Here is a 20,449-nt window from a genome sequence, read left to right on the forward strand (position 1 = left end):
TGATAACCCTGATTAAATAGTTAACTGGATGTTCGTATCTACTTATTGGCAGTGTGCTACGTGGTCAGTATGCCATTTATTGTTAAATCGTCGAGATATTGAATTATACCAGCATCAACGCAAGCAAAGTACATGTCTACTATTTTATCAACTACACAGTACATAGAAGGAATGATACGTCTAGGCAAAGTTTAATATAAATACAGCTTATATTTGCGGCAATGTGTCACTGGAATAAACTCGGTTGACTCAAGGAGATCAGATCAAAACTAATCGAAGTTTCTCGTCTCAGTGCCGCTTCCCAGCGGACCCCAGCGCTCTTCTGAAATATTCACCTCGACGAGCTATCTTTGCTCTAGTCTCTAGTTTTCCGGTGCTCCCTTTTCGTATTAGAACTGTTTCTCGAAACCGCTCTCCATGAAGAGGTGACAAGTTCGTGTATTGTCATTCCGAATCGTGTTGCGAACGTTCGTAGTGATCATCCAACCGCCCCATATTCCTCCAATTGGTGTCTCTCATAGACGAAATTCATTGTATTTCAAACACATGCTGCTGTTGATTCGCTTCGGAGCATGATGGTGGCAGCGAACGTTTATCGTCAAGGCAGTATAGAAGCAACCAATGTTATGGGTATATAAACTTGATATACCTCTTGTTGCAAGGATTGAGATCGAAAGAACTGTCTCACTGACTGCCGCTGGCGCTTGGTTCCTTACCTCACAAGTTATCTTCTTGTGCCTTTCGTTTCGTAGGATTCTGAATAAACACCCCTTTGAATCTATCTTTGAGCAGTCCTATGTCACATTTGACAGTGCAATTCCCATCAATGTGCCCTTTGACTCCATAATTGTAGCATATATGATGGCAATTGTGTATAAATAATCGTAGTTGGAAAAGAAACCCTCCACTCATCGTAATCCGCGTAAGACAAACTCGTGAGTCACACACGTTCGCGAAAGCTGTGGGATAGCTGTATAAGAGCGCAGATGTTGCGAAAAAATCCAGAGCTAGAGACAACAGAACCACCGCCGGATCTTGCACTGACCTGCCCGCAAAATACAACGGGATAGGGAGGTAAGCACGGGGACCATCACAGACTGGACAGCAGGACATGTCTTATGGATCGAGCTGAGGTTATCCCTCAGCTGGTTCGTTTCACGCCTCTTGCCGGTCTGATTTTCGTTTCATCCATCGAGTACGGCTTGTCATTGGTCATGAGGGAAAAACGACATATGCCTTTCTGTCTAGCCTTAACCCGGTACGTTCCGGTCATTTTGACCCTTTGTCAAAAGGCTGTAAGCGGTCTCCATTGAACTTGAGGCCATCTTGGCTTTGGATAAAATCAACCAAAGGCTCTGGGAGATCATCCCAGTCATCGACTTCCAAGTCGTCAATTTCGCCATCCGGCATCAGCATCTCAATTATCTCCGACCGCTCATCCATGAACTGGAGGATTTGTTTGTAGCGATCCTTTCTCTATGTAAGTTTAGATGATGCTAATAAGGAGTATCACTTGAGAGGAGTTTCACTGACCTGAGCACCGTTATCAGTGCTTGTTGTGTTGAGTATGAGACTTTTTAGGGTTTTAGATCAAACTGAGCTCCAACCGCGTAGCGGAACGTATGCAAGGTTAGGGTTCGTCCTGGCCCCTTCTAGGTGAACTCCCAGTGTAATTATCATCGAGCATATCAAGACGCTGCGGGCCACACAAGAAAATAAAACCCTTGCCTGGTTTCTCTGAACCAAACCCCGAGGAAAAGGGTATCCTCCGGTTCACCAGACAAGCCATCCACACTCAGGGGGGGGATGGTCCGTGATGGGTAAGGTAACCTGCATATCTGGTGATGACATCTGTTGTTTCAATTTTAGTACATCGTCAGGAAGCAAAGACAAGCTGATGTTGCTAACCACACTGTACTCGATCTGCAAACCCCAACATTCCATGGTCGCGCAGGTCTCGACTGGGCCTTTCAAAGGCAGGCAAGAAAGAGTAAAATGATAGGGGGTCGTGTCACTACGCAAAATAAACTAGTAACAACCGGGCCGGGCCATCCAAATGTGCCGCAAGCGAGAGTTTGGGCGAGGCGTGCGGGCGTAGGAGAGCAGAGGACTATGATGTATTGGAAGTTGCTCGAGGTAGCAATGCATATCATGTTTTGCCCGCTGTAGGTGTCGCTGAGCTTAGCTAATTCATTTCAATGCTAAGCTGAGAATTGCACATTTGATCGTAGGTGTAGCAATGGTCTCTGTTGCACCGTATAAGGATCTAGTTTGGACGACGACGTATCTGTATCGACTTTGGGATTCAAGGTGATCTTGACATTGTCCCTAGATCTCAGAGCAAGGATACTGGAATATGAGTCAATTAACATTCCCAGTGCCGTGTTTTGCTTTTTTGTTCTCTAAGAGGAGACCCAATGGTTTTGGGGTTCCTAGTCGTCTTGTGGGTTTCGCCCCTGCAACATTGGCATGACTGGTTGTCTCCAGGCTTGTCTTCCCACACAACTGCTTTATTGAGTACCTAACCTGATTTCAATCACCGACAAAGACAAGTAGAAATTGCATACAATTCGTCTTCAGAGCGATGGCCGTTGAGAAGGGTGGTAGAGTATGGCGCTAGCATCGTAAGGCGATACTCACGTCCTAGAAATTTTGGTCCATTAACCGTTTCCAATTGTCAGATAGATAAATAGGTTTCAGGGCAAAGTAAACACATCCGAAGTATCTATGAGCAGTGGTAAATGGGCAAAGAAAGACATCAATTGATACTAGTCCACGAGCAAGTCTCAGACATTCTTGCGCTTGAATCCAGTCGACAATTGGTTGTCGGAGGGCTTCCCAGGCAGTACAATCTTGCATGGTTTCCCAAGAAGCTTCTAAGTAGTCTAGAAACTCATCTAAACTGTCATCAAAATTGCGGGTGAACTTTCGCAAAAGAAGGTGCTGCATAAAGGCGGCGAATCTGAAAAATGAGCAGAGTGACATTTAGATGCATTCCAGCGTTAGGCGCGACCATCCCAGTTGGGAAGCCAGAAGACCGTTCTTCGTAAGTGTTTGTAGAATTAGACAACACCACATCTCTAGGAGATTCAATAAGAGTGAGTCTACTTCTTTTTCAAGAACAGATATGAAGACAAGTTTATTCTTCATCTCATACTCCTTATCCGTGTATCCATGATCCCAGACGAAGTAATGAAGAGTTGGATATGGCTAGTTCGTTTTCATTGTATTTCAACCTGAACATCCAGTGCTTGTAACGGCTCCCACAGCGTCTTTGATTTGGCAGGTAACAATCTTGTAGATGATAACGAGTTCGCGGCAGTCATCAGAATGGGTACGATTGACGAGAAAGTGTTGGTCCTTCTCATCGATCTGGCGACATTGTAAAGGAGAAGGAGAATATTGCTTCAGAAGAACTTGGACATAACTGCAAGATTCTATTTTTTTTTCTCCCAATTTTTTCGCCTTTGTGCCATTTGTCATTGCATTCCTTCCTTTCCAATTTGACTATGGAATTTGCAGCACGTGTAATTTCCTCAATCAGAGCTTGTGTCTGCAACTTTGGTCGTCTTCTTGCGTTCTGGTCAGTCCCGTACCTCTCTGGGGACCATTTTTGAAAAGCCTTCAAGGAGAGCTTGTTACTCCTGACATGGAGACTCCCTCCTGAGCGATATTTTTCGAGTCATACAGGGGTACACCGGTTTCTACCAGAAACCACACCCAAGTGATCGTGATCGCCGTAGCAAATCCTGCATCTTTTATAAATAGGATCACTTCTTTGAAGTCTTTTTGGGGTTTGCCCCTATTATCTTGCGAGGAAGGACTTGTGAACCGGGAGTCTAGTTGTTCCCTCCAGCTCAAAGACTTCCTTCCGAAACGTCAACCTCGACTGACATAGAAACATTACTCGAGCCCATTGTTCCATTTTTCATGACATATCGAGACGCTCCAAGCTTTTCTGCTAGTTACTCTTTTCCCTTTGAAGTTCTCCGTCAATGCAGATAGGCGTAGCTCGCAATATATGTACTGTTTTCTTCGCGGGTTGGTTGGCTTTTTGTCTTGTAAAGACTCAACGAATTCTTGCTTTTCTGCCTCTCGTAAGATGATGGTGGGAGATAGTTCGATGTCAAGACCGAAAGCAGCAATTAACATGAGGAGGTATATTTCGACCAGACGATCATCTCGAGGTTATGTCGGCTATCCGGTAATCGTCACAGGATCCTGGCTATTGGCCTGGACGTGCTATGGCCAACGGGTTGGCCATGTGACGGGTATGTAATCCAGTTCTGGATATTGATACATACCCGACAGACCCATGCCGCCATTTGTCTTTTTGCCCTCCGGATGACGGTAGACTATCTGGAAAACATGAGTGTGGTCGGAATCCAGGCCTCTTCCTAGTTGTGGGAGACGAGTTTAAGGGCCGCATTCCCAGCGATAGAAACGTGGCATTCGATCTATCGGATGGAATGATATCTTGAGGTTCCAAATGGGAAAATGTCTGTTGATACCTTGTTAGAACGATCGTGAGGCCGCACGTGTCATATGCCTGCCTGATGTCTCAGGCATGGCTCCGACAACACGATATATGTTCCATCTTGATAATGGAATAGATAAAAAGCCCGGGGAAAAAAAGCCTAGTTATCCTGACTGGAAAATCTTGGTTATCGAAGTCGGTTGCTCCACAGACAGTAACGATGCCTGACTTCGTATTCACGTGGTAAAGGCTGAGAATTGCGGCCGTCTGTGTAGTTTATCTGATGTTGGATATATTGTAGATAGGTATAGACCGCTCTCGAGGGTAGTAACCTCTGCCAGTCTGTATGGAAATAACACAGGCATTGCGAGAGATAACAGTGGAAGGGATGTATTGAATTCCGATAGGAAGCAAGATCGACAGTTCCCATTCTTCCAGGCCGCGGAACATCCGTGTTGCTCCATTGCCTATCAAAGTGAATTCAAGGGCACCAAGCATGGACAATTCGGTCAGACCAATAAAAGAATCTGATTTTGGGACTCTGAGCTTGGATTCTTAAAATGGCTTTTGATCCAAGAGACCAGCGATCACCTTATCGTCCCAACCTTTGGAAAGCGTTAGAACTCGAAACACCTCATTACACATGGCTAGGGATGGGGCAGTTTACCTGTTTCATTCCAGGAACTAATGTTTATAAATTGGCTTATGATAGGGGACAGTATGTGTTGCGTGAAATGTGCGGACCAATTGTATTCCACTTGTATTCCACTCTATGCGATGATGATAATCAGTCGGTATATTGTTCTCGAGTTTCTGGAAGCCCACATAAATATTTATCATGCGTGTTAGGTTCATTGTCGAGGCACCTCATCCTCTATTGCGAAAACGTCTCGTGAGTCGAACGAAGAGCGATGGTTTCGAGGCCGGCAGTTGAACAAGTCCCGTGGGAAAGTGGCATTGTACCACTGATGTCGTTCCTGGTCCATTGGACTCAGTCGAAGTACATCAAGTACATCCATCTTGGCCACAATGTAATAGCCCTCTCCATTGTTGTATGGTGAAAATTCAATTGTCGTGTATTACGTACTGTGTTGACCATGGTTAGCTAATCGTAGTCAGGGGGGATGAGCAATATCAATTGATGATCTTACTTTTGAGATGCCGAATAGCCCTTGTATAAAGGAATTGAACAGCAAGAAGCAATATACGGGTCAAAATAGCACAAATAAAGCTAAAGGGACTGGGCACGACTTTGAAGATTATTCCCCGGAAAGGGAATAAAAATAAATAATAAAATGTTGGTGACAAATATACCATAGATTGCCTACCCAAGGGACCTTGGGTCCTTTGGGACAGATGCCAGGAAAAAATCTATAGAATAGAGAAAGAGGGCATCTGAAGGGTTTAATAAAATCAGACGACGGGTTAGCGGTTCTGGATTCGGAAGTTGCTGCATACAGTTCACAAGGATCACGACACCGTCAAGAGCGCCCGACAGATGATGAGCGGTGCGGTGTGGCGGTGACAAGCGGTTACATAAAACAGCGTTGTAGATGCAGAGGGAGAGTTGGAGATTTTTAATCCACCGATCCTATTGATAGCTATTGTGTACGGTACAGATGGGAAGGATCGGAGCCATAAAATGCAAACGCGCAACACTTCCGGGTGGCGGATACGACGGTCCGAGTGGAGATATTTAAAAATGAACAACATAATAATATCGGACCGGATGACCCTGCAGGGATGTGGAGGACCGGGCGTGGACAGCTGCATAGGTCTAGATTCTGAAGCTATTCACGAATCTTGGAACCGGCACCGACGCCATTTCAACACCGCCCTCAAGTGGAAGCCCTCGGAGGGTAAGCTTCACCGACAGAGATCCTCCTCGTAATAATCCTTGTCACCGGGGTTGTTGTGCTACCAGTTGACGTTCCCCTGTCCCCATCATTGGTCGGGGAAGCCTCCAAATGTCCGTTTAGGGTTCACCGGATGCAGGTCCTTGTCACCGCCGATTCCCATTATTGAGTGCTGTCATACTTTTCTACCTATTCTGACCTGACCGAGTTTTCCTGTTATGGAAAGAAACACTTCGGTCCTGTCTTCGCCCCCTAACTTCAATTTTGACTGACCTCAAACAGCTTTGCTCTCTACCTCGAGTCATACCTTTTATAGTACAGCTATTTCCGAAGCCACACCCCTATATCCTCGTATTAGAAGAAGCGGAGACTATTTCCAGTTATCCAAAAGAGTGCGAGAACTTGTCCAAGATAACTGGAATCAGCATCCAAACTGGGTTTCAACGTTGCATCAGAGATGGCTCAACGTTACGTACGTCTTCTCCCCAGTGAACTCAACAGCATGGGCTCAAAACACTAACGATTTGATGAAGCTTCTTTATCATCGTCTCAGCATGGACGATGCCGGACACGATGCAGGCTTTTATCGAGGCCCAAAAGACCAAGACGGTTTATTTTGTGCTTGAAGGTTCTACTCGACTACGAACGCATAACCAGCAATTAGGGTGTCCTGCGTGATGCCGAATTAGACGCTCATCCAACCGACGGCCTTGTACACCGCATCAAAGATACTATGTGGACTGAAGCCGACGAGAAGCAATTTGAGACTAAGTGGCAGAAAGTCAAATGCAAGGCATACACTATCCGCATGACCGATGCTCGTCTTCCCCATGGATCGACTGGACCTGCTGATAGCATTCGTCGAACAATGCTCTCGTGGTTTGTGGGGATCCAGGAAGACCACTAACCGATTCTTACAAGTACACGCATTCCCAAATTAGCCCAAGTGGCCTTGATTGACATCATACATCTTGAACGGCTTTCTTCGGGTGATTTATTGCTCCACATCATTTCTCAGAAAAAACTACAACCTAGGGGACCAAGACTCTCTGGGTCCTCATAATGCCGACGGAAATCCACGACTGCCATCAAGACTGGGTATTCGAGAACATGGGATCAAATGTCTCATCAGCACCATATCATTGTTACAAATTAGAGCTGAGCTCCGCTCATACTACACCTCAAGAATCTGTTCGGTTGACTTTCTCTCCGCCAGGACGAAGTACATCCCGGTAATATAACCCTGATCAATAGGTTTATAAATACGTACTAACACAAACTAGGATGAAAACAACAACACCAGATTCTCATGAGAGGTGCTTTTTCACTGCTTCCCGGCCATTTAACAGATGGAATATCAATAACTTCAGATATGGTATTACACTTCAAGATTGGATACATACCCAAGTTGGGTGATTCCATCTTGCATTTAATCCAATCGGAATCTGTTGGCTAAGATGATGCTAGAGCGCGGATTATCAGTCTCCGAGAACCTTACCGTCGATGCGTTCCAAGGTTAAGAGGCCAACATTTTCACATCCATGTTGGTAAAGCCAATCGAAAATCCTCAGCAGGCTACAAGTAGACATGCAGGAAGCGGCTCAGGCAGTAGCCTGGGTAAAAGAATACCCATCAGCTGAGAGGCAGTAAGCTTTGCCCGTACGAAGCCAATCCTTGTTTGGAGACTTATGACTGATAATAGTCACAGGCGAGTACTCATCTCACAAAACGACGTGGAGATGTATACCATTTTCGCCCAGTATGACGATGCATGGGTTGATTACTAGACAGAACAACGTGGAGAATGAATATTTCCTAGTTATGAACCAATCCGGCCCATATCAGATTGATTCAGTTGATGATATAAAGGCTGCCGCAGAAATATTTGTTGCCTTCCACCTGTAAAAAGGACACATTGGTTGGCTTTGTCGCAGATTCACGGCGGATGAACATTGCTCTCGGCCGAGTCAAGTATGGTCTGTTTATGTCGAACTGAATACCGCTACGACAAAAAGGGCCAACCCTAATTGTAAGGGTTTGCTAGTTCATTTATATGTCGACAGTTTATCATTGGGACTGGGACTCGTTTTAGGTGCCAGGAATGAAGAAAAATAAGACGAAAACTATCCTCAGACTTCTAGAAGACCTGCGAGCAAAAACCATGATCCTGCCTGGCAGGTTTGCAACGCGTTTTGCCTGACCGGGTGTTCTTTGTCCTGTTCCTGCCCTTCGATAACCTGAAGACTAAGCCTTTGGCACTATGGAAAGTCTAAGCCAGATGAGTAATTATTGGGCTAATCGAAACGGCTAAAAAGAGCGGCCTACTAGATGAAATCAAAGAAATATTAAACACTGTTGACTATTCTACACGCAACACACGATTTTCTGTGACTTGTGGACGTCAAAAAGTTGCGCGCTTTAAAGTCTAACCTGTAATCTGTAGACGCTGGGAATGCGTATGCTATCTCACTTAGTAGTAAAACGATATCTGACACCATTCCCAACCCCTATAAGTTTTGTCTATTTCTATTGGTATTTCATTATAGTAATCGTATTAAGGGTTAAAAAAGCAACCCAGATCAACACCAGTCCAGTCTCTCACAAGAAGCTTCGAGTTTTCCATAATGGACCAAAGCAACAGGAGATATTGATGGAGTATAGCTAAGCGCAGTTGACCTGGATGACAGCGGGTAACCGGGTTGCTGAGCCGAACGAGGCATAGAGAAAGTCTCCCAGGAAGAATGAAACGGGGAATATATGCAATACAAATTTTGTTGGTGCATGTATGCTATAGATCGACTATCCAAGAGACTTTTGCATTTTGTTGCATCTGTTTGAGGATTCCATTCCACTTCAATGTTCCATCAATAATAGTCTTGCTGCTACTTTCAAAATATCTCGTCCACTTAACCACGATTAAACGGTAATATCGAACTGATCAATTGATAGTGCAAAGAGAACGATACTTCGAGCAACATCAGTTGACCGGTTCAAATATTGATATCTCTATATATACTTCGCCTTTGCCCAGAAATACATGCATATAGCGCAGTTTCGAAGGGTGGTCACCTCGACAACCCTCTTCTGTTGCCTTGATATTGAGATTTGGCATGCATGGCACTCAATTGCTTTCGGGCCGGGCTAGACGGATCTTTCATATAAGTTTAATACTGATGTACAAGAGATGAATGAACTCGACAATATTGACATCTGCTACATCTCAACATCTCTAGCGGTGCTGTACACGCTGGCCTCCCCGTTTCTCCAACTTCTGCTGCCGTTTGCTTGTGGTCTCTCCGGATGCTTCGCCTGAACCTCCCATACCGGCAAGCCCTTTCTTCATCCCGGCGAATGTGGTCCACAACAAGTACACAGACCAGAAGGGAACGGCCAAATACAGCCACCAAGCACGATCACCGAAGACGCAGGCGGCGACCAAACAGCCCCATGTCCAATACGTGACATCCCACATGTACTCCGTCAAGCCCTTAGCACTCATGTCTTCACCGGACTGTTTCAGCGATCCATCTTGGGGACTATAGCGGGGTCGGCCCAGGCGTTCCAGGTAGAATTCAATACCGAGGGCGGGCAACGTGAGCAGGATGTATCGCAGGAGAGCACTGGGGCGATTGAAGACGAAATGCAGGACCCAGAACAGCGAGTGCAGAAGGACGGTGATCTGATGCGTCCTATTGAGCGTGGCAGCGTTTTTTGACGCAAGGGACTTGGCTGCTTTCTGTTGAATGTCAAAGTAAGCGGTGTTCTCTGATGAGAGTGGTGGAATTTACCTGCGCCATGGCGAAAGGAATCAATTACAACAGTTGATAATTGGCTCCGCTTTCGTGTAATACGTATATCACGGCATAAAGTGTGAGACCCACGTCGACAAGGAAAAAAGGAACAAAGGAAAATAAAGGCCGAAATCCCAGAGGAATAATTGTAACTTCTTTCTGGGTTCAGACAGGTGGTGCCGCAAGCAGCCGCACCGAACGGGAATGGCCGTTGCCTCCACGACCGCGCGGCGCCACCTGCTGCTTTGCCGCCTGCCGCCACAACTCTCCGCCGCATGCACCAAAACATCACCAGCAAACAGCATCCTGCAGCTCTCACCTCGCGCCCCTCGTCCCTCTTACTCCCTCATCGACACCCTGCAAGGTTATTTTGAACAGTGATCCCGTCTATCCTTACCTCGACATGCGTTTCTTAGGCCTCTAAGCTCATTTCAAGTCCGGGCCTTAGGCTTTCTCACCTTCGCTGCAGTCAGTCTGTCTCTACGTCAAGTCGCATGGAACAGCGTCGCCGATTCAGCAAACAAGACGTCCAGTCGATCAACGCCGTACCCCCATCCAGTATTTTACGTGGAATTTTTGTTGTGGCTCTTGGGCGACCTGAGCAACATCGTATCGACATCGCTCAATGCGTGTAGGACCATTCGCGTGACCTTCTCCGGACCCTTCTTCTCGCTTTGTATATCGCTTTGTCACATACCTAGTGCCACTGCTGTCTCGTCGCCAACATGGCGCCTTCGACCCCTCACATATCTGGCCAGCTGAGGCAACTCATCTATTACCACCTTGACAACAACCTCATCAATAATGCTCTCTTCCTCGCTGGCCGCCTACATGCCTACGAACCGCGTTCATCAGAATCCTCGTACCTACTTGCGTTATGTCACTTACTGAGTGGCCAGCCCAAGGCCGCCTGGGAATACAGCCGGAATGCTGGCTCGCGCGGCACTCACCTTGGATGCTCCTATGTTTTAGCACAAGCGTGCCTTGACCTGGGGAAGTATATGGATGGAATCACGGCGTTGGAACGCAGCCGCAGCCTTTGGGCCTCGAAGAGTCACTGGAGTGAGCATTCGGTGATTGACCAAGGCATTGTGCATGGCTAACCGGACAATAGATAAACATAGCGAGACGCGGCGGCAACATTACCCCGATGCGGCGGCAGTTATTTGTTTACAAGGGAAGCTATGGCAGGCCAACAAGGATCTTCGCAAAGCTGTCGAATGCTATGTCGAGTCTTTGAAACTCAATCCCTTCATGTGGGATGCATTTACTGCTCTCTGTGAGGCAGGTGAGTTAAATACTAGCTTTTCATTCATCAGCATGTGTTAATGGTATGAAGGGGTCAATATCAAAGTATCGAACCTGTACAAATTGACACCTGAGCTCGTCGCGATGGTGCAAGCCGCACCCCTACCCGATTCTACGGCGCTTTCTGATAAAACCGTGCCACACAATGGTCCCTTGCAAACACAGCTGAACACGAACCCCAATGCCGACCCATTTTTCTCCAATTCCTCAAAGGGAGACTCCAGCTTGTCACACGGAAGTTCAGCGCTTTGGGAAAAACTCAATGGGAGCACTGTCAGCGTCGCATCCGTAGGGCCCGCCGTGATTCACGAAGGAATGGAGACCCCAGTTGCTCAGAATGATCCCGACGATGTTCGCCTTATGAACGGGGCTGTGTCCTCTAATGATCCATGGGAACCCCGTCTTGCGCCGGCTAGACGGAACAGGCCTTTGCAGCACTCCGAGTATGGCGATCCGCCTCCTAAAATGCGAACCACGGCTTTGAAATCCCGGATTCGATCCAGAGCGGAGCCAGAAGATTCAAATCCTGTTCATATTGAAGAAGAGCCTGTTCCTGTTCCTTCAATTGGTGAAAGGAAACGGACGGTCTCCGGACAAGTTGCACACCAACCTGTGCCACAGCCTCTTGAACCAGGTGCCCCGCAACGGCGGAGCACGCGACTACTCAACCATATAAGGCCCACAACTTCCAAACTAGCCGCCTCTACTCTCAGAGAGGGACGGGAGGTCAAGAAAGTTAGGGCTACCGGCACGAAAGGGCGAACAGCTACTGCGTCATCTATGGGCCGTGCAGTGAGTGGGAATAGAAAACATATACCCAGCGGGCCGGATGGTGATGGCAAAGAAAGCCGCCCAGCGGGGTCTTCGAATATCAGCAACATGGGCAAAAGTGCGGCACCTGATCGTACAAAGGAAATCGAGGCTCTTTCTTGGATTCTGGATCTGTTTGCCAAATTGGCTACTGGTTGTTTCAACCTGGCCCGGTATAAATGTCCGGAAGCTATTCAGACTCTGAATCTCTTGCCACAAGGTCAACGCGAAACGCCATGGGTGCTTTCGCAAATAGGACGAGCTTATTATGAACAAGCTCTATACACGGATGCTGAAAAATATTTTATCCGAGTGAAGACTTTGGCACCGTTTCGCCTTGAAGACATGGAGATATACTCCACCGTTCTTTGGCATCTCAAGCATGATGTGGAGCTGTCATATCTGGCTCACGAACTAATGGAGGCAGATCGCCTATCACCCGAGGCCTGGTGTGCTGCTGGCAACTCTTTCTCACACCAGCGTGACCACGAACAAGCATTGAAGTGCTTCAAGCGAGCTACACAGCTAAATCCACGATTTGCTTATGCATTTGCTTTACAAGGACACGAATACGTCGCCAATGAGGAATACGACAAGGCTCTTGATGCATTCCGCAGTGGAATAAATGCTGATAACCGGCATTACAACTCGTGGTACGGCCTTGGCCAGGTGTATGAAAAGATGGGCAAACTAGAGTATGCAGAACAGCATTACCGAAATGCCGTTCAGATCAACCCAAGCAATGCGGTGCTTATTTGTTGCATTGGTCTTGTGATTGAAAAGATGAGCAATCCCAAGACTGCCCTGTTTCATTACAGCCGTGCCACATCACTGGCTCCGCAATCGGTCCTGGCCAGGTTCCGGAAAGCACGTGTTCTCATGAAACTTGAAGAATTCAAATTGGCTTTGGCAGAACTGAAAGTTCTCAAGGATATCGCTCCGGATGAAGCAAATGTCCATTACCTACTTGGAAAGTTGTACAAGGTACTTCAAGACAAGGCTAATGCTATCAAGCATTTCACCGCTGCCCTCAATCTGGATCCCAAGGTAAATAACCACAGCCACCCCTTTCTCTGTTTACTAGCCTTGGCCGTCGTTAACCCGAATTTACAGGCCGCGCAATATATCAAAGACGCCATGGAAGCTTTGGATGACGATGAGGACGATGCTGACATGGCTTGATGTGTACATGATCATCCAGTGTTTTCTGTGGAGCTTTCCAATGAACGCACTATTTACACCCTACATAATAATACTCTGGCGCACTGATTGAGAATCTTTCTAATCGGACATGCATTACGATAGTTTGGCGTTGCGGTGGGCTGTCTTTTTTTTTTAAAGCATATCGACATCGGAAGAGGAGTTTGTGGTTTGACGATTGCATTATTCCTCGAGAAATATTCCAGGATGGACACTAGGGGACCTTTTTTCTAGTGACCTTTGCTTCGCTGTACCATATTTTTGCATGCTTCACGACATGCTTTATTTTTCTCAGCGATGATGTTGATGATGTCAATGATGTCATTTGGGCAAAACTGCTAGTAACTTTCACTAATGAATGTAATGCCTCGATGCTTCTGCATCTCATTATTTTTACAACCCTTTTATGTAGCCAGGCACCATGTAAACTGATCCAATCGTCTTGTGGTAGTGGATTAATAGTCTGCCCCGGACTGGTGCCGAGGAAGGCGGTGAGAAGTAGTTTTCTGTGGGGACGGCCAGCATCACATGGGCCCTCCTCAACTGTTCCGCCGGAGAATGACCTCGAACTACCAGCATCACCAGACATACTCACACGCCATTTGTCTCCTACCTTTCTATACGACATCGCCGGGCTGGAGTAAATTCCAACTCGCTTGATTACCAGCTTCAATTCTCGTTTAGTAGCCCTGGGATCATGGCTATTTCCGGGTAACTGTCGCCGCCGAGTTTGAACCAATACACCCTCCTCCCAGCGCTTGCAAGAGCTTGCTCAGATACGAAACGACACAACACCTCTTTTTATCCAATACCTCTTTCGAAAAAACAACAGCACTTGCAACTGCAAATTTTTATCTCCGGGTCTTCGTCTTGCAACTTATTCAACGATTGTCGCCGTCCCAAAAATATCGGTCATGTCGATCCTTTCTTATGTCACCACGGGATTGGCCTCGTACCTCACTCTGACCATCTCGCTATTTGCTCTGTCAGCAGCAAAAGTTCCCAAGACGGGATTTATCGCCAGATGCTTGACCTCTTATGTGTCTTTGCTTGTGTCCGCTACGTATGGCGTCATTGCATCGATAGTTCTTCGCCTGGTGGGATACGGCCGAGTTTCGCAGTGGGCGACTGCTCGAAGCTTTAAATGGATTATGCGGTTTGCCACGGGTGTGCGGTTTGATATTGTGGAGGGCGAGCAATACTTATCTACGCGGCCGGCTGTGTTCATCGGAAACCACCAGACCGAACTCGACGTGCTCATGCTCGGTACCATATTCCCGCCTTATTGCAGTGTCACGGCGAAGAAGTCGCTAAAGTCAATACCTTTTCTGGGCTGGTTTATGGCCTTGTCTGGCACAGTCTTTATTGATCGGGCGAACCGCGAGACTGCCGTCAAGGCCTTTGACGGAGCTGCGAACGAAATGCAAGTTCACAAGCAGAGTGTCTTTATTTTCCCCGAGGGTACACGGAGCTACACGAATAAGCCTGAGCTGCTGCCTTTTAAGAAGGGGGCCTTCCACTTGGCTGTTAAGGCGGGAGTCCCCGTTGTGCCCGTGGTTGTGGAGAACTACGCACATGTTCTAAGTGTTCGTACCATGCACTTCACTGCAGGCTCAATCAAGATCAAAGGTTTGTCTCCTAAACCACGTTATTACTGACTATTCTTTTGCTAACGAGAATCAGTTCTCCCTCCCATCGACACCAAGAACCTTACCCCGGGCGATGTGGACCGACTGACCAACGACACGCGTGAGGCCATGTTGGAAACCCTGGCAAATATGTCGAAAGAGACTGAGCAGAAGCTCGATGGTGCTGCTACGCGCGGATCTTCCACTGCAGTCGAACTCTGAGCTTTTTTGGCTGGTTAAAACGACTAAAGCTAGACTTGGGCTAAGCTGATGGCTAAACGCTACAATAGAGATTTTGCTTAGACGGGGAATTCTAGAAGAAACGGAATGTGAAATGGTGACGAAGAGACGAGAAAAAAAAAAGAAAGAAAGAGAGTGAGGGTTTTCAAATGTTTGTCTTTCCAGATTTATTTATACTGTCTATTATTTTTCTTCTCCTTCTGTCCAAGTTTGAAAGGCTTGGCACTTGGTGTTTTTTTTTTGTCTGTATTTATTCACTATACCCAAAATGGAAGTATTGTTGTAGTAGAGTATTGAACATGTGTTTTTTTTCTTTATGAGTGAGGTTATTTGCACGATAGACCTTAAGTCCCCAGTCCAATTTTAAGATTCTTCTGTACAATAGCATTATAAGAGATCCTCTAATGGTACTTTCGTATTACAAATACATCTTCAAAATAACATTTCATGTCTCACCTGATAATCAGGTGGCTGGGAAGAAATATACCATCTCTTCCCAATTAGGCAATCGTGTGACGCCCTCCCCCTGCATCATGTTTTGTCCTTCCAGATCATCTTCTTTCTCTTCTCAAGGTGCACTGCAAATCTATCCTTTCTACGCAAAAAAAACCCCCCCACACCAGCAAGGAGCAACGAGAGAGTTGAGCAGAGAGTATCACGGAGCGTTTAGGTTGGAACCATCCCTATCTCGGGATTTTGAAGCGATTTCTAATGCTTTTGTTCTACTACAAGCCTACTTACCACTCTGACTACCAAGTACACATTTTTTATGTACCAAGAATGTGACCCTCAATAATGTCTTTGCTATTAACCAAATGAGAAGTAAGTGATTGACTGGAGACGAGGATAGTGCGTTAGCTATGGTTGAAATGAAAGAGATATTGGGAAAGTCGGTAGGATAACGACATGGCTAAATGCATTTACCATCTCAGTGTCAATAGGAGAATAGCATTATTTCAAAGCATCAAGACGTGAGCATTACAAATTTGAAACATTTGAAACATTGAAAGAATCATGGTACATAAAATTCTCTACCCTGCAACGTTCAATCCAACCACCGGGCCAAAGATAATTAGTGTACAAGAAGTCTTCTACCCAAACGAAGCGTAAAGTGAAAATAAAAGGGTAAAAATAAAATAAACTGCAGGATATCATAAGGGTTTCCGAAACATGACAAAGAAAACATATTGAAACAGTAACGAAACATTCTTTCCAAAATAGCCGCCACTGTTTTTGGCGATCCTTTTTTTTTTTTGACATTATTAAGTGTGTATCATTTCTCCCGTAGGAAAGGTTTCATTGATCCGTCATAGCTCATCCTTGATCTTGCTTGTAGCACTGCTGATACTACTGTTGTATTCTTCAACCGCAGTGGCGGCATCAGGCGAAGGGGTGGATGTTGTTTGCGCGCCGCTATATATGTGCTCACTAGCGCGTGAAACCAAATCCTCCCATGAGTCAGTTGTCGTTGTGCTGGATTCCGTCTCAACAGGACCGTAGATAGCCGAACTAGCATATTCGGAAGCCGAGGAAAGCGTTGCAGAGGCTGCTAGCATGGCAGTGCTGTACTTTGACACTGCATCCTCCACAATTTCACGGGCCTCATCCCCTCCAGAGCCAGCCATAGAGCTGGCAGCCGCGATGACGGCCGTTAGACTGGAAGATGCAAGGGAAGACACTTGATGGAATTGATTGATTGCGGCCTCTAAAACTTCCTGGACATTCACGGGTTCTGGTGTTGGGGTAGGACTTGGGAAGACAGCCTCAGATGCTGAAGCCACAAATGCAGTGTAACGATCATGGGCAATTCCAATAGCCTCATAATAACGGCGTTGAGGATCGAGGAAAACAGGGTCCTGGGCACTTGGTGGGGTCGGTGAGATGGTCGCTTTTAGACTGGAGTATTGTGCAGTGGCAAGACTCAAGCCTTCTTGCAGACGAGACGATGCAATAGATGAGATGGATTCCAACGGCCCAGCACTGGAGGCAGCACGGGGGGCTCCGTAGAATGCAGAAGAGGCCCTATCAGATAAGTCAGTAATAAAACTAATTACTCAAGTTGTTGAAACTTACGCTGAAACGGCCTTTTGGAATTTCTCGGAAGCTGCCTCGGCGAAATCGTTGCTAGACGTCGAGTCGCCATACAAAGCATTTGATGCAGCCGCCAGTGCGCGGGAGTATTGCTCACGAGCCTGTTCACCGAATTTCGGTATGTCGCCCTGGCTAAGCAATGCTTCCCTCACGGCTTTGGTAGCTTCTATAAAGCGTTCACCAGCCTCACCGGCAAAGATTGTAAGTTGTTCAGCAAACTGAAAATGGTCATCTTCGTCATCCATCACTGGCTGTCGATTTGGCACAGCTTGAGCAGCAGCACCACCCCAGACCTTACTGCTGGTAGGAATGATTGTGTTTTCCTCGGCAGAATCGAACTCGTCGGACTCCTCTGTTTCAAACTCTTCTGTTGCAGTATCCGTAGAAGGCGTTGGGGTTGGCACTTCAGCGTTGGCTGTGTTGTCGACAGCCGTAGAAGTTCGTTCGGCCAACTCGATTTCAATAGTGGTAGTCTCGATCGCCGTGGATACAGTATCATCGGAAACCGAGGTTTCTTCAGGTTCATCCGTCTCTTGGCTGGCGGTGAAGGCAAATTCCTCATCCGATTCCAGAGTATCATCCTCCACTTGTTCTTCCTCAGACTCTTCCTCAGACTCTACCTCAGGCTCTACCTCAGGTTCTGGCTCAGGTAGTGGCGGTGGTGCTTCGCTTCTGCTTTCGAAATTATCACTGACCTCTCTTGCCTGGATTTTCCATTTTCCAACTTCCTTGAGTCGGGAAAGTTCTCTGGCGGTATTTTCGGCAATAGCCATACCCTGGGCAAGGATGTCACCAGCCACCTCCTTGGCTTCTTCAACCATTTCGTGTTGCAAACCCACTTGGTAAATCTGATCGTGCCAATCGTTGGATTTGTTCCTCAGAGCATGGAGCTTGGCCCAATCTTTATAGGTTACGGCGTTCATCCAGGTCCACCGCGTACCAATCTCTTGAAGTCCAAAATCACGAATCCCATCCAATATATCGAGAGTGGAGTTAGTGGCAGCGTCAACTCGACGACCTAGTTCCTGTTCAAAGGAAATGTGCCACTGCCTAAGTGCGTGCGCACGGTCTCTGATTGTTGTGCCCTCGGCTCGAATAAATTGCAGGAGATCTTCAAGTGCCGTGTCTTCTTCTTCTGGAGCACGGTGCGGGGGCAAATTTTGAACGAGATGGTTGATATGCGTTTTAATGTTTGCTATTTCGTGGTCTTGGACGGCCATCAAAGCCTCGAGCAAGGTCGTACCATGTGTTTTAGCGCCGCTTTCGAGCTGGCTGGTCACAATCTCTTCAATTCGATCCTTCAGATCTTCAATTCCTTTATCAGAGGCAGCAGCAAACTTTTGCTGCCATAGCTCAAGGTCAGAAGCTACTTGTTCTCGAGAATCCTTAAATTTCTGCTCTGGCGTCGGGGGTGTGCTTGTTTCAGGAGCTTGAGTTGTGGAACTGGAAGTAGTTACTGTTATATGCGTGTCACTGACAGGTTCTTCCGCTACAGGGACAGGCTCTGTGTTCAATGTCTCAGAAGTGCTGTTATGGTTGGTTAGCAATCAGAATGAAATAACGATAAAAAATGGACAACTTGCTTACCTTTCGAATTTATCAACGACTGTTCTCAATTTCCTTCCTTCGCGATATGAGGCCAATCTCTCCCCAATCTTGACGAGTTGCGGCTCCACATTTTCACTATATAAGCCAGTCACGGTAGGCAGCAGGTTGCTCCTAATAAAGACAACCAAAGAAGACCAGGCTTGGTGAGCCACTGGAATTGCGGTTTCAACGAGAAAGTCCTGACCAGAAATGTATGCCTTGCCGATGAAAGGTTTGGACCATATATATACAGGCAAAAGGTATTCATCCTTGAATTGAATGGCCTTATTGGTGACAGGATCAAGGTATGGCGATGAGACGAGAATGGCTTTTTGTAAATACGGATCAACATTGCTCGTATAAAGGTCATTCGCTTTTGTTTGTGCAGACTTCAATTGCGGCAATACAACTGCCTCCCATTGTTGTTTACCGTACTCGCGTCCTTGAGCGAGAGCAGGGGCACCATAAGTATGGTAGCCACGTATCGCGATTTTCGACGCAGGGGCGTATACATGTTCGTTAAAGCCTTGTGCATATGGACGTGCCCGCTCAACATAAGGAGCCGCATACGCTTGGTAGTAGGGATCGACGTGAGGATCAATATGCGACCGAGCAATCAAATAAGGTTTGCAGACGCTTGGAGAAGAGTCGTTTAATTCGGATAGATTCGATGGGCATTTGAAAAAGGGCGTGAGGACTGTATACCAGACAAACAATCTAGAAATAAAGATTAGACGACTATTCGTGTTGTAAAATAGGTTCAACGTACCGAACACTGAGGGCTAGTAGCCACGTGATATAACCACGCCGAGGTTTACTCGTTTTCCTTTGCTTAAGCTGTGATTTCGATGTATCTGTCGAGGACTCAACGGGTTTGCCGTTAGAAGCTCTGTCGCTCTGCGTGGACGCCATGATCAAGCCCTGCCGGACTAAAGATGATCGCTTCGTAATACTCAGGGAAATGTCGCATAAATCCAACTGCTATATTCTAGCAGCCTCCAGTAGAGCCCCAAAAAAATCCAGGAGCAGTCGGCCTAGCAAATCATGCCGATAAACCGATGGTATATGTGACAGGCTGGTTTCGGGAGCTTTCCCTTAAAAATTTGGCGTCTGACACGTGCAAGAGAAACCGCGCTGGAGAGCCGTTAGCTCAGTGAATGGCGGGCTCCTTCAAAGTTGATTCAGAAATGAAAGATCAGACAGAGGTTGGCGAAGAAAAGAGAAATGCCAGGTGTTGTCGCTTGGGCAAAGCGCTCGGGAGATCGAGTCGTCACGTTCAAGAGCGCGCGCTGAGATCATAGCTGTCCTAGCCGTGTGTGGAGGGCCGAGGCAATACGAGTATTGTTCTGTCTTACGCTAGGTTTCTACGTGTATTAATCAATTTGACGTATCAAATACAGGGGGACCGTGCTACGCTAGTATAAGAGAGGCTAGTGGAAGTATTAGTCATTCAAGGCGTGC

General features: G+C 46.7%; 4 protein-coding genes across 4 annotated transcripts; 2 read left to right on the forward strand and 2 right to left on the reverse strand.

Moving 5' to 3' along the window:
- Positions 1-9,562: 9,562 nt before the first annotated feature.
- Positions 9,563-10,130, reverse strand: TRUGW13939_06240 (uncharacterized protein; the record flags this gene model as incomplete). Its single annotated transcript, XM_035489394.1, has 2 exons — positions 9,563-10,069; positions 10,122-10,130. 2 exons carry the CDS (start codon positions 10,128-10,130, stop codon positions 9,563-9,565), a joined length of 516 nt encoding a protein of 171 aa, XP_035345287.1.
- Positions 10,131-10,849: 719 nt separating this feature from the next.
- Positions 10,850-13,424, forward strand: TRUGW13939_06241 (uncharacterized protein; the record flags this gene model as incomplete). Its single annotated transcript, XM_035489395.1, has 4 exons — positions 10,850-11,186; positions 11,239-11,412; positions 11,464-13,289; positions 13,356-13,424. 4 exons carry the CDS (start codon positions 10,850-10,852, stop codon positions 13,422-13,424), a joined length of 2,406 nt encoding a protein of 801 aa, XP_035345288.1.
- Positions 13,425-14,356: 932 nt separating this feature from the next.
- Positions 14,357-15,292, forward strand: TRUGW13939_06242 (uncharacterized protein; the record flags this gene model as incomplete). Its single annotated transcript, XM_035489396.1, has 2 exons — positions 14,357-15,071; positions 15,126-15,292. The coding sequence occupies 2 exons, from the start codon at positions 14,357-14,359 to the stop codon at positions 15,290-15,292; spliced, it is 882 nt and encodes a 293-aa protein (XP_035345289.1).
- A 1,325-nt stretch (positions 15,293-16,617) lies between these two features.
- Positions 16,618-19,900, reverse strand: TRUGW13939_06243 (uncharacterized protein; the record flags this gene model as incomplete). Its single annotated transcript, XM_035489397.1, has 4 exons — positions 16,618-17,332; positions 17,384-18,928; positions 18,989-19,705; positions 19,758-19,900. 4 exons carry the CDS (start codon positions 19,898-19,900, stop codon positions 16,618-16,620), a joined length of 3,120 nt encoding a protein of 1,039 aa, XP_035345290.1.
- Positions 19,901-20,449: the final 549 nt, after the last annotated feature.

Source organism: Talaromyces rugulosus, chromosome III (genome assembly GCF_013368755.1).
Source record: "Talaromyces rugulosus chromosome III, complete sequence".
Taxonomy (NCBI): Eukaryota; Fungi; Ascomycota; class Eurotiomycetes; order Eurotiales; family Trichocomaceae; genus Talaromyces; species Talaromyces rugulosus.